General features: G+C 44.4%; 1 protein-coding gene across 1 annotated transcript in view; it reads right to left on the reverse strand.

Moving 5' to 3' along the window:
• Positions 1 to 12,700, reverse strand: part of celsr2 (cadherin, EGF LAG seven-pass G-type receptor 2) — a 57,355-nt gene extending 44,655 nt beyond the window's left edge. The window contains exon 1 of the mRNA XM_053316633.1: positions 9,145 to 12,700. Coding sequence (XP_053172608.1) covers positions 9,145 to 12,700 — 3,556 coding nt within the window. The remainder of the gene's footprint in view (positions 1 to 9,144) is intronic.
• Between the last annotated feature and the right edge of the window lie 1,454 nt (positions 12,701 to 14,154).

A 14,154-nucleotide genomic window follows, 5' to 3' on the forward strand; every position in this document is an offset into this window, starting at 1 on the left:
CGCTCCGCTTTTAATGAGTTTATGGTTAGAAAATGTTTCGGTTTTGGTCGCGTGTTTAGGATGAAACTGCGAGATCAGGGCCTGCATTTATAAAACTTCTAAGAATTATCTTCCAGAGACTTATGGATAAAAACATATTCACTGAGTGTGAAGAATAAGAAACGTTTATCAAGAAATTTGTTGTCAAAGTGTTAGAATAACCTTTAAAAGTAGCTCAGAAGTGATCACATGTCTCACCTCTGGCTCTGTACAGCAGCCATCTAATTTACTCTTAACCAGTTTAGGAGACAAATAGGTTTTATTTTTATGTTTCTAAGTAGGAGAAAAAAGTTGAGTATTTTTGCTTTTATCTGTCACATAAGTCCCAATTTCATTTTTTAAACAGCATAAATAAATAAGGGCACTGCTATGAAACTGGAAGAACAGTCAGGACTTTGTGGTTCGGTATTAACCCCAATAAATCATGTTTACAAGCTATTTCAGTATGAACATACTGTTAAAAATAATTGCATATTGCTGACAAAAAACACCAGCGAGTCCACCCAAGGTCACAGGAAGACAACATGTTTACCACACACCAATCAGACAAACCACAGAGCCTGGGAGTACAGTCCCTGTGGGGCCAATAACAGGACACAGTTTAATTTAATTAGAATTAAATACTCTGTTCTTGAAGAGCCTGTAATCGCATGCATTAATTACTTTGTGTGTGTTTGTGTGTGTGGTTGTGACCCTAACTAATTTATTATGTTTCACTTGTCCTTTCTGAAGCTTTGACCCTCCAGAGTCAGAGATCAGCAGCTCATTTGTGTCACCACCTCAACCTGTTTACAGCCAGTTTGAGACTAAACCTCACAGCTGCTGAGACCCATCAACGCTGAACTGTAAAGCTGGTCAGCAGTGAAATCCGACGAGGCTTTTCTGTGAGCAAGATGCTTGTTCAAAAGTACAGAAGACAACTGAAACCACAACAAGATACATCTTAGAACAAGAGTAAAAGTGCTGCTTGTGTATTTTTAGCTAAAGCAGTACCTAGGGAGGATCACTGAGGAAAATGCCAAAATATGACTACAAATGTACTCAGATGCCAAATTGAAATTACTCAGAAGTTATTCTTTAAAGAGACTTTTTTCCATTCTGGCTTCTGGTGTCTTGAGATCTTCATGGTAATGGACTTGAGTGTTTTTTCCAGTGTGTGGATGAACAGTACCACAGCAGGATGACAGGCCTAATCCTGACCCTCATACCAGTCAGCACGCTGAGGTTCAATTAACACTCGAGTAAAAGAGAGAAAAATGCTGTTCTGAGCAAACGCTAATGAGGCCTGATATGGGTTAAACGATCAAGGGAGCAGAAGTTTATCATGATGTTTCAGCTCAGTGGCTTGGTGCTCTGACGGTGTTTAAAATAGTCTAATACCAGATCAAACTCCTCAGACGTCTCCTTCTTTAAGTGCATTCTGCTTGGTGTCGATTTAATTTAAAAGCTGGAATCTCAAGTCCTGGCCATCAAAAGGGACGCGGCTCGCTCTTTAGCATCAAGTAAAATGTGGCTGAGGAGCGGCCTGCTTGAATTAACCAGGACTGAGAGGTGAAACATACTCGACACTCAACTGCTGCATGAATGAAGAGTGATGACTGGTCGGGGGGTGGAGGCTATGCGCTGCAAAGGGAGGGGCAGGTTTTTCATCTCATTACTCCTAAACCCCCTCTCCAAAACCCCCGTCCCCTCTTCCTGACCCCCCACTAGACAAGCAACGGCCAAAGCTGACACCCCACCACTACCACCACCACCACCACCACCACCACCCTCTGAATAAAATACTCCAACGACTCCTGTCAGGCCTCCGTTCATCTACAGCAGCTCACAGCAGTCGTCTATACTGCACTATACTGCCTACCTTAGAAGTCGAGGTAGTTGAGAAATTAGCAGCCTTGAGGGTTAAACGTGCTGTGAGGGCGCAGACAACATTAAAGCTTCTCTAATCACCAAAAACATTCTCTAATCAGCGCTGCCTTGAGGAATCTTTCAGGGTACGGAGACAACAGCAGATGAAGTCTTTTATTTCTCACCTCCACCAGGTTGAGAGGAAGGAGAAAAGGTGGTAGCATTGTTGGCTGAAGTACAGTAGTTCATTTGAACACTACCAGCTCATGTATAACAGAAAACCCACTTGCAAATCTTACTCTCAGAGGAGGGAATAGACAGCATGTTCAAACACCCACACAGCAGATTTGCTGTTATCTGTATGTGAGCAATGTTAAGGCCGTTAAATCAGGCAATGCAAATTACACTGTGTATCATAATGTGCCATTCACACCTCGTACTGCGTGCACGTGTGCGTCTGTTCTGGTCTTTTGTTTCAGAACAGAAAACAAAATACATGTTAAATAAATATTCATACATGTCTGACCTTGTTTTTGAAATATTGCAGTGCTGTAACTGCTGTTTTAGCTTCATCTGCAGAGTAATTACGCTAAAAAAAAGAACAAAGATCAGCTGTAATGATAACCGCACAAAACAACACCTAATTCCTTTAGTGCCTGTGAAGTCAATACTGAAAACTGCTTGTGTAGCTCAATGTCAACCCAAGGATTTCAATCCATAAGAGTCAGAGCAAAACCACAAATCCCTCCTCTCTTTATTTCTCCATTCAGGAGGAAAGCTGACCCGGAAAGCTGGCTATCTCATAGAAAGGCTATTCGTACTCATTTGTGGACCCTGCCACAGCATCCCCCCGATGACACTTTTCTGCTGCATCTGAAAACCAGAAGAGGAGAGAATTCCACAGATTCCTCCTCTATAGTAAAGCCGCTTTTGAGCCACAGAAAAGTGTCTGAACTCCTCCAATCAGAACATTTGCATATCAGAGGAAAACTACTGCCAGCGCAATGGTAAAGAGACATTAGCATGCAGAGACGTGACCAAGCATGAGACTGTTATTCAAACGTACAAATGGTCATTTGAAAGATATTGAATCCTGAGCATCCAGCAGCACAATGACAAAGTTTATTGAGAAGCTTTAAAACAGAGCACACAACTACTGAAAGAAAACCCAACTGAAGCATATTATGTTTTTTTTATGAAGTTTTCCTGGTTATTTTTGTAAGTAAATTATTTTTGGAAACACTTTTTTTAAAACTGAAAAAGAATCAACCGGCATCTCTCTCAATCATACAGTGCCATCAAACTGTGAAAACACAATCACACCACTGTAGTAGCTCATGAGGAAACCATCTGTTTTAGTTAGCCTGACGCCCTCCTGTCACTATTAATATATATTAGAGACTGACAAAGCATTTTAAAATCCTGCACGTTAAGGTTCGCCACCTCTAGCAGTCACACCTCTTAACCTTGTGTCTGACTGGTCTGACAGTCTAACACTGACAGTTTGTGCTCCTGTCTTGAAGCATATGAAAGCAGGTCACTGTGAAATCTCTGGTCTGGTTAGACACTAAACGAGTGCAATGTAGCGTCAAGGTAACCGCCTGTTAAATAAGCACAATCTGTCACTCTCAGAATGTGAGAAGCATCTACTTGTAATGATTTCTGCTCTCCGGTGGAGGTATGGAAGTATTGTAACTACACATGAGAAGAGAAACACACTTTTTATAGTACAGCTTTAATTATAAGTACTCAATCAGTGACTCACTGAAAGGAACAGGTTTTTTCTTTAAAGTGTCATTATCAGACACTTACAGTACAGTAAACTGGGTAATTCATCGATGAATAACAGGCCCGGTGAGGCTCTCCTGAAGACAGCAGCACTGGGCCAAACAAGTGGACACAAAGACAGGTGGGGAGGGGGTTGCAGCTCCAGACGGAGCCCACTCCCATTGTCTGCTGGAATAGCGAGGACAATGCAGGACAACGCTGAGATATATGCCTCACGACCCCAGCAATGCACCAGCCTTAATCCCAAACATGATTTCCCCTCCTAACACACAGATGATGTCATCCCCCGCCCCCTCTTCCTCACCCACACCCGCACCCTTACCCTCACCCTCACCCCACCTCAGCTCCTCCGGACCTTCAATGCGACCAAGCGTAGAGAAGTGAGGCCCGCAGAGGATGTTCTGCTGCTGAGAAACAAGCCGGCAGCAAGAAACCGGATACTCTCTGAGCGCATCTGTGTCACAAATCAAAGAGCTCAAAGACGACACTATCGTATCACCGTGAGCTTAAAACTCTCAGGTGCTTTTAAAAGAGGGGGCCTCTGAAATCTGTCACATGCAAGAATAGACTTTACAAAAACACAGCAGATGGAAAGTTTATATCTGCTGTCAGGTGTCGGCTGCATGTCTTATAAAAACGCTTGCAGCCGGCAGGACAGGTCACCGTGTCCCGGAGCACTACAGGTCCAAAGAAAGCCTAACATGCTTCGCTGGAAAGAGAGGGGGGACAGTTGCTCTTTAGAACTTTATGTGCCTCCCCTCCCCCACATCTTCGTTCCACAAAAGGGACCTTACCCCTTCGTCCCCACCCACAAGGAATTTCTCAGGCATTGCTGGGCTCACCATGACAACTGGGTGCTTAACAAAGCATTTCTCTTAGGCATTCTTCCTTTCACAGGGGAGAGAAGGGGGGGACAACAGTCAAAGGAGGGAGAGACAGAGAGAAAGAGGAGGGAGGAGGGGGTGGGGGGTAAAGAGGGAGGGTGGAGGAGCTTGAAATGATGGGAGGGAACAGTGGAGGTTGCAGGGGTGAGAGCCATAGACCCAGGCAGATAGGAGAAAAATGGGGATTGGTGACAGGCCAACAAAAAGAGGGAAAGAGAAACAGGATCAAGGTGATAGGTGATGTTAAAGAGAGAAGAAAAAAGAAGAGAAACAGTGCTACAAACATTCCAAGCAAGCCTGCAAGTGTGACTAACGCCGTCCAGGGAGGCGAGCGGGCTGAAGAATGAAAAGGAGCGCATTACGGGTGACTCTAGTCACGCAATACATGGGCTTTGAACACTATGAATCAACCATACGGCAAACAGGAATTCATCAACCATAAAGAACACAGAAGAAAAATTCAAGGTGCTCTCAATTTGAGTGAAATAATTACATGATGGAGAAGAGAGAAATAATCAGAGCACTCCAGCTGTTGGAGGCCACACACACACACAGACACACACACATACATATACATAATATGGCAGATTTGAGCAGCTTGATCGGCTAGTGTTACAGTCTTGATGAGAAAACCCCCTGAGAAAGTCCCTCTGCAGACAGCTTAAAGTTTTAATAGATTGTAATGAAATTACGTTGGCTCTTACTTAAACTGTATGTGGCGGAGCAGAGTCTCCTCCATTAAAATTCCAGTCCTGTAGCATTATCTTATGCAAGGAAAGCGAAGGGCAAGGCAAGGGAGCCTTGAAAAAACATTATTGAACCATGAATTGAACCATGTGCAACTTCTTGTTTGAACCCCATTAGATAAATGTATTTCAATAACAAAAGAGCCAGAAATGACCAAATATTTCTCATGAAACAAAACAACTTGTCCACTGAAGCTAGTTGGGCTGAATGCCAACAGGTTTGGCTGAGACAAGTTCGACAACAGAGCAGTTTAACCTTGGAGCATCCACATCCACTTCAGTCTTACACTTGAAACTTAAAAAGGTTCTCTGAGCTGTCAGTGACCAAAGAGAGAGAATATCTGCTGTCCACCATGTAATTTAAGCATCTGTACAACCTGCAGTGTGATGTGAGCTGAATCAAACTAGCATCATTAGTTGTGGGGGCGTATTTGTCTGTTAAATCTCTGCACTGGCATTTTCAAAGTGAGCATGGGGCACGATATTGGCTCAGGCACAGAATCTGATTAAAACAAAGGGCAAAGTGTCCTGATTGCACAGTGAGGATAATGTATGCATAATGTATTTGCAATAGTAGTTGTTTAAACTAACTGTCACTTCTACAGGGTCGCCTTAAAGTGCATCTACAAAAAAAGACAACAAATTGAGCTCACATTGAAAGAAGCCAGTGAAACAACACGTTCAAAAATGAGAGGATAATGAAGGATTGGCTATGCTTTCTATAGGAAAATTAACCATGCTTAAGGATGAAAGAAAAGCAGGGAGGGAAAAAAATCTACCATCAAACGCAAACATCTATTTATGCAGGCTCACGCTTGCCTGGGAAGAGTAGATCAGCCCCTCAGTGTGTCAACACAGGTCTGACAGATCCCAGGATGCAGCAAATCTAATCCCACAAACGACATCCGGCCTCTCACCTAGTGTGAGCAGAATTCCCCTCATAATAGAGAAGTGACACATGACTAAAATGAACATCACATATTTGTATTCAACATGGCAAAAATACAAGAAGGAATACAACAAATCCCACAATTCTGAATCAAGTTAATTCAGACATCACCCTAAAGTTTGTCTCCTTTTACACATTCAGCATGGAGGCAGGCGCAGCACCCACCCATCACTGCTGTAAGTCAGACTGCAAAACTGGCTGACATCATTTAATAATTTTAATCAGCAATTTATGCCAGCACACACAGCTAACACACAGAAAGACACCTGGATCACTGGGTTGTGTGATTGTTAGAAATGCTTTTAAGTACCTGCTTAGGGTTTTGAATGATTACTGAGCCAGTCTGAATTACAATGAGCAATATTCTCTGCTGAGAAGATTGGTCCAATTATTGAGCTTGTTTGGACGAAAAATGTATTTATATGTAATTATTGTCATCTAAAATTGTTCACATTTATCAGCACAGCACATTTCAAAGATTTTTCAGAGGCTTTGGGTGCTTTGCGACCAAATCATGACGTTAACGTGTGTGTGTGTGTGTGTGTGTGTGTGTGTGTGTGTGTGTGTCTGTTTGTATGTGTTGGGGGAGGCGGGGTCTGGATTTTATATATGAATTGCGTGTGTATTGTTGTCCTGGGCGGTGAATTACTCTTGCTGAGATTAATGAATGAAGTTGTATTGAATATTAAGATATTATTATTATTTTGTTTTTCTTACAGGTTGCTTCTAAGATTACATTTTTTTTGGAATAGCTATAGGTCCACAAATGGTAGAGTAATGTTTATCCATGAATATGCTTACAATTAGTCACTTGTGTGACTATGGGTTCATAATAGTGGATTCAAACATTTTAAAGCCAAAGTGAGATCAAATTTGACCATAAAACGATCATCATAATCTGTGGTTTACTATTTAAAGGTTACCTTCCCAAAGCTACTGCGTCTCAGAAACACTTCAAATTTAAAGGAAAGTGAGGCTGCATTTGAACCATTACATCCATTTCACTGTGGAGATCAGTGCTCAGAAACAATGTTAATCACAGTCCAACAACATACAAAAGAAACCATCAAAAATCGTCTATCATAAGGGGCCTCTTAAACGGCAGCATAAAGAGAGAGATAATGGGAAGACTTGGGAGGTCCCTAAAGGGGAAAGCCTTTGAAAATTGGGGTCAGCAGCATCTATAGGAGGAGCTCATCTTCCTACCCCATCTCCTCCTCCAACAGTCACTGTCTAATGACTTTCCCCCTCTCTTACAGTAATACTGTACTCTCCAACATGTTCCCAGTTTAAACAACCACAACTTAACCCTCTACCCTTCCCCCTCTGCCCCTTCCCTCTATCTCCCCCTGTCTCCTGCAGGGGTGCTGACACATATACCCCAGCAGGTGCTGGATGCGCGGGGAGACACGCTCTCTAATTGGTCCTTGGTGGAGTCACAGCTGTTGCCCCCAACCACAGCCTGGTATGAGCTCTAGCGCCTGCCCCTCAATCGACAGCTCACTATTGTTCTCCAGAGAGGCAAAGCACAGCTCCAATCCATTATAATGACTACCCATGCAAACCATACAGTATTTGCTATTCACTGTCAAGTTATGTCAATAGGAAAGCACTTAATGCAATGTAGTAACTGAATCTTCACTTGCACCATCTCATTCAGTAAAATCAAAGAAATCCCAAGATTCCCACCAGCCTTTTTTTTTTTTTTTTTTACTGTTCTTGTTAAGTATCTGCCTTTCATCTTTAACCCTGATGTCCAATCTCTTAATGACACCCCCAGTTCTGTTTCTTTCTCTCTCTTAGGTTGTGCCAAGGTCAAAGAGAAGGCAGATTTACAGTGGATCACGCTGCGTCAAATAAGCTCCAACAGAGGGTAACCACACATTCCTACCCTCTGTGGATGCAATTCAAGTTCAGTCACATTTTTAGAGAAAATAAAACTGTAATTTGTGCTGGCATATAAAATTAGAGATGTGGGGGAATAGGGGTGGTTTAAAACATGCGGGCTAGGGAAGACAACACCAACAGTAATTAGCAAAGCAACAGAAAGGTATCAGGCTTGTTTTAGACCTACAGCACATCACCCTTCTTACACACAATGACCCACAACTCAACCTATATTTAAAAACACAATCAAACCAGTATTCTCAGCTTTCAACACTTGTAAACTGGGAACACTGACAACTATTACATTTTAGCCTCTTTGTCAAATTAGAGCCAGGAAAACAAGCCAGTCAAACAATACAACACTTAAACAACATCAACTCTTCAAGCTACAGAAACAGTTCATAATTGAATTAGGTCTTTTATTGTATGTGGGGGGGGGGGTGTATGATGGGCAATTATGGGGCAGGATCAGTCTGCCCACTGGAGTGTGGATCCCACAGGATACAGACGTGCTCAGACAAACAGCTATTTAAATCTTGACAATAGACGGATCTAAATCAGGCTGGTTCAAACAAACGACCGCCTTAATAAGGGTCCAAAAATTACAGGATCTCCCTTTCTGTAAACAAATGAAACAATTGACCTCACACATCTAAATCCAATGTAGAATCTGAATGCCTAGATACATATTTTTTTCTTTCTTTCTTTTTTTTAAAAGGAAGTGACTTACAAACATCCTACAGTGAATATTAATCTCCTTCCTCCTTCATGAATATTTCTATTACAAGGAAATCACTCTGGAAGACTGAAGCCAAGAAAGACATACTTAAGTCATCATCACTTCCATTATCCGGTGAAGTGAAGTGAAAATGTAAATGAAGACACAGGACATGTTAATGGAAATGGAGCAGTACACCACAGTAAGGCAGGTCTCTCCTCACTGCACTGTTTTTCACTCACTGGGTGCAGTCTTCAATTACAGAGAGTTACCTAACAGTCTCACCTGACACTGAGATCCTCATGGAGGCCTCCAGGGGCCGGTTGTTATCCAGGGCCTGGCTCAGTTGGATCTCTCCCGTTGTTTGGTTCAAGAGCACTAGGTTCAGCTCGTTGCCCATCTCGAAGCTGTAGTGGAGCTGATCCGAGACATCGGGGTCATGGGCGGGGATGCGGCCGATCACTCCAGTAGGGAAGCTGCTCGATTTGTCAGTCACATAGTTGTTGAAAATGATCTGGAAGTTTTTGAGCACGGGCACGTTGTCATTTTTGTCAACAAGTTTGAGGTGAACTGTGGCACGGCTGACCAGAGGGGCAGAGGTCGCCTGGACCACAATAACATACTCAGACCTTGTTTCATAGTCCAGGTCCACTAATGCTGTCAGCTCTCCAGAGAAGATGTCCAGCTGGAACACCTCTGGGATGTTTCCCTCCACTATCTGATACATAATCTGTGCATTACTCCCTTCATCTGGATCTGTGGCTACTATATGTGCAACCACAACACCTATAGGGCTGTTTTCTTCCACCATGATGTCAAACTCATCTTTCTCAAACACTGGGGGGTTGTCATTCACATCTAGGATTGTTACTTGGATGTTTATTGGTGTTTTCAGAGCAGGAACACCTTTATCTACAGCAAAGGCCTGCAGGTTGTAAACAGGCACATTTTCTCTGTCTAGTCTGCGCAGCGTGCGAACAATACCAGAGGTGGATTCAATTATAAAATCTCCATCACCGTCCTCCCCACCCTGGAACGTGTAGAAGACACGGCCGTTCAACCCGGCGTCTCGATCAGTGGCAGAAACCTGGACCACGCTGGTGAACACTGGCACATCCTCCATCACAGAGCCTACATAGTGGTCTCTAAGGAAGCGGGGAGAGTTGTCGTTCACATCATTTACCAGAATCTCCAGATAGGTGGTGTCAGACTTCTGTGGGATGCCGTTATCTCGAGCAGTGATGGCGAGTGTATAGGAAACCTGGTCCTCATAGTCCAGCTCCATCTGTGTGGTAACAGCGCCCGTGTCAGAGTCTATGTCAAACTGAGGGATGCTGTCGTCCATAAAGTAGGTGATGCGAGCGTTCTCACCTGTATCCTCATCTGTGGCACTTATAACCACAACAATGGTGCCCACTGGTCTGTCCTCGTTGATGTTGACAGTGTAATGTGAGCTCTGAAACACAGGTCGGTGTGTGTTGGCGTCTGTGACATTAACAAACACCTTGGCAGTGTCAAAGCGTGTGCCATCACTTGCAGTGACTGTGAGAACATATTGGCGTTCAAGTTTGTAGTCTAAAGGCAGCGCCAGTGTAATGAGCCCCCCTCCACTCTGGCTGGTGATGGAGAATCTGTTACGGGTGTTTCCACTGGATATCTGATATGTCACCACACTGTTGCTGTCCTGGTCCACAGCTGACACCGTCACCACGCTGGTCCCCACCGTTGCATCTTCATTTAGTCGCATGTAATACTCCTTCTGAGTGAACTCAGGGTTGTTGTCATTAACGTCAAGAATAGTCATACTAATGCTGGCTGAAGAGGACATGACAGGGTAGCCGTGATCTCGGGCCTCCACTCCGAAGTTATAAAAATCTACACTCTCCCTGTCCAGCTCGGCTGCTACTATAATCCACCCTGTGCTGTTGTTGATGGTGAAGGGGAAGTGTGGCGTGGTCTCAGTGAGTCGATACTCTAGCCTGGAGTTGTCTCCGGAGTCTGCATCAACTGCCTGGATGTGGATGACGGAGTAGCCGAGTGGCACGTTCTCAAGCACGGTGGCCTGGAATGGGGTGCTGACAAAAATGGGGGCATTATCATTAACATCCAACACCTGTACGGTAACCAAGCCACTGATGTTGGACAGTGGAGGGCGTCCTCCATCTTGAGCTCGGATTCTCAGAGTATATTCTTTATTTGCCTCGTAATCCAGGTGGCTCACCAGGTCCATTTTACCTGTCTGAGCATCGATATAAAACTGTCCCCTGGTGTTTCCACTCATGATGCTAAAGTGAACCATAGCGTTGCTGCTTTTGTCCTGATCTGTGGCAGTCACCTGCAGGATCTCTGTGTTAGGAGCCATGTCCTCTGGCACCTGAACCACATAGCGTTTCTCGCTGAACTGGGGAGCATTATCATTGTCATCCTCTACCACTATGTGAACAGTAGCTGTGGCACTACGGGGCCCGGGGTCACGACCTTGGTCATTTGCCTGAACTAACAGCATATATGCTTCCACCTCCTCTCTGTCTACCAGGCCTTTGGTGCGGATTACACCAGACCTTGAATCAATCTCAAATACATCATTGGACCCGTTGTTGTTGAGGATGTTGTAAAAGATGTTACCATTAACTGGTGCGTCCCCATCAGTGGCCCTCACAGTTAACACCTCATAGCCTATTTCTAGATTCTCCCTGATGCTTTCCTTATAATCCTCCTGCTCAAAAACAGGGTCATGATCATTAGTGTCACGGACTGTGATAGTGAGGGTTGCCATGGCTGTACGTCGGGGTGTGCCGTGGTCAACTGCGGTCACACGAAACACATGTGTGTCTTTAGTCTCCCGGTCCAGCACCTCCACTGTGGACACAGCACCATTGACTGGGTCCACAGCAAAAAGATTGTTGGAGCGGCTATCAAAAAGAGCTTCTATAAAATACTCCAGCCTGCCTGCCTCCCCCTCATCCGCATCCACTGCTTTCAAAACAACAACAGGAGTGCCTGCAGGCTGATTCTCGGCCACAGATACTTGGTACATTGGAGGCTGAAACTGTGGGTTGCTGTTGATGCTTCTCCTCCTCCTGCTCACAATCCCTGAATCTGACTGAGATGCCTTCTCTAATAGCTTCTCTATGTGGCCCTGCCTAAAGGGGCCCTGTCCCACACGCCAGTGGATGGAGATGGGGTTCACTTTAGATTTTAAACCATTTCCTGTGAGTACATCACAGAGCATGTCCAGCTCGAGGAGTGTGTCCTGCATCCAGCACAGTGTCTCAGACACAAACAAGTCCCCCCCAGAGAAGTAAAAGTCACGGCTGTTGGTGACTCTGCAGCGGGTCGGGGCTCCAGGTAGCAGACCCCCCACTGCGAATAAAGCAGAGCCCGCCTGGTGGCACTCTGCGCGGTGATGGCTGTGGGTGCTAAACAAACTGAGGACCTCCATGTCCCACTCAGGTTTTCTTTTATGCTTGTTTGAACAGTTCCTACCGTGAACGTGCACGTTGTATTGGCTGGTGATGAGGTGTCTGTAGCCGGAGCCAGCACCTGCAGAGTCCGTGCAGTCCGCCACAGTGTACACGGTGAAGGGGTTTGAGCGCAGCGCGGGGCACTTTATCGAGTCAGAAACAAACACAATGCCTGCCGCTGAGTCGGTCTCCAGAAACCGCTCAGTGAATTTCGGAGCGAGTACCTGATCCAAAGTACACCGTGCGCCCTGCTCCACACCGGCCACCACCGTCCTTGGCTCCGCATCCTCACTGATGTGAACGGTGTAACAATGCGCCAGCGAAACCAGTTTACACCAGCAGAAAATCAACAACAAATCCCATTTAACGAAGTGCATTGCTCCTCAGTTTGTGTTCAGCTGGGTCTCGGAGTGGGAATTTCTGCAGCTCCTTTATTCCTTTAAACTTTCCTCCTGTGAGTTTCCCTTTTCTGCAGAAGAGCCATGCTCTCGGCGGGCGCACTTCTCCAGTTTGTTTTAAAAGGTAAAACCGCAGTAACCTTGTCCGGAGCTGCTCTCTCTCCCTCTGTCCCTCTCTCTCTCTCTCTCTCTCTCTCATACACACATACACACACACACTCTCTCACACGCCGGCAACAACAACAGCGTCCGCGCAACTCCGCGTGAATGGTGAAAATGGCTCCTGTTCCCCCTGCGCCTTGAGGCTCCTCATTATCATAAACCTGTGTGTGGTGTGTGTGTGTGTGTGTGGGTGTGTGTGTGTGTGTGTGTGAGAGAGAGAGAGAGAGAGAGAGAGAGAGAGAGAGAGAGAGAGAGATAGAGAGAGAGAGAGAGCGCTGTTAGGGGTCTGAGGACTTGACAGAAAGAAACCCTGCCACTGGAGATAAATGGTCACTTCCTAAAAGCTTCATTCATTTACAGAAACGGAAAACAAAAACATTTATACAAAACAGCTACATAAGGTCATTTAATAAGACTTTTCAAGACACTTCTTTTTTGTACTGCTGACTGTCACATTTTACTATATGCTCTAAGGGTCTTATGTGTTTCTGTTTTATAAAAGACATAAAGGTCTGTGGGGTGTAATACTTCAAATGACAAAGTGAAAGAGCTTAAAGGTTGTGTGGCATGGGGCTTAAGACATGACCCATTATCCTAAACCACCCACATTTATTCTATGACTAACATGTTTACTCCACCACTCATCTCCAAATAAAGGGGTTTACTCATTAACCTGCAGACAGTCCTCAAATATTAGGTTTTGAGTGATCTGGTTTTAACTCAAAACACAGAGAAAGGTGAAGGTGCTCTTTCACTGGTTGTTCAAAATCAGCCAAAGACAGAAATGAGAACAAGTTTAGAGTAAAATCAAACCAATTGTTTTCAGGTAATCTAACAGTTTTCTGTTTTCTGGCTAATTCATGGTTTTGTCCGTTTCGAGACCCTGTTTCAGAACAGGAGCAATAAAAACCTAAAGTATAATTTAATAGAAATGTACACTGGTGGATCACAAGGGGCACGTTGACCCAAACAAATTATAGTTACTAGTTACATTATTCAGAAACGGATACAACAGATAAACGCTTCCAGACTGGACCCAAACCTGTGCAGTCTTTGATAAAAACTGCTGTGACTTGGAGCTCAGCTGATGTGCTGAGTTTCAGCTACACCTAGTGGACAAACTGCTGTCACACAGCTGGAAACTGCTCACCGCATTATTTTGTGTCCATAAATTTGTATTTCTGCATTAAATACAATTTCTCGCTGTGATGCTTGAATGAACTAATCACAAAACATCTGGAGCTTTCAGTCATATTACTGAATGTTGAATT

This window comes from Scomber japonicus, chromosome 3 (assembly GCF_027409825.1).
Source record: "Scomber japonicus isolate fScoJap1 chromosome 3, fScoJap1.pri, whole genome shotgun sequence".
NCBI lineage: Eukaryota > Metazoa > Chordata > Actinopteri > Scombriformes > Scombridae > Scomber > Scomber japonicus.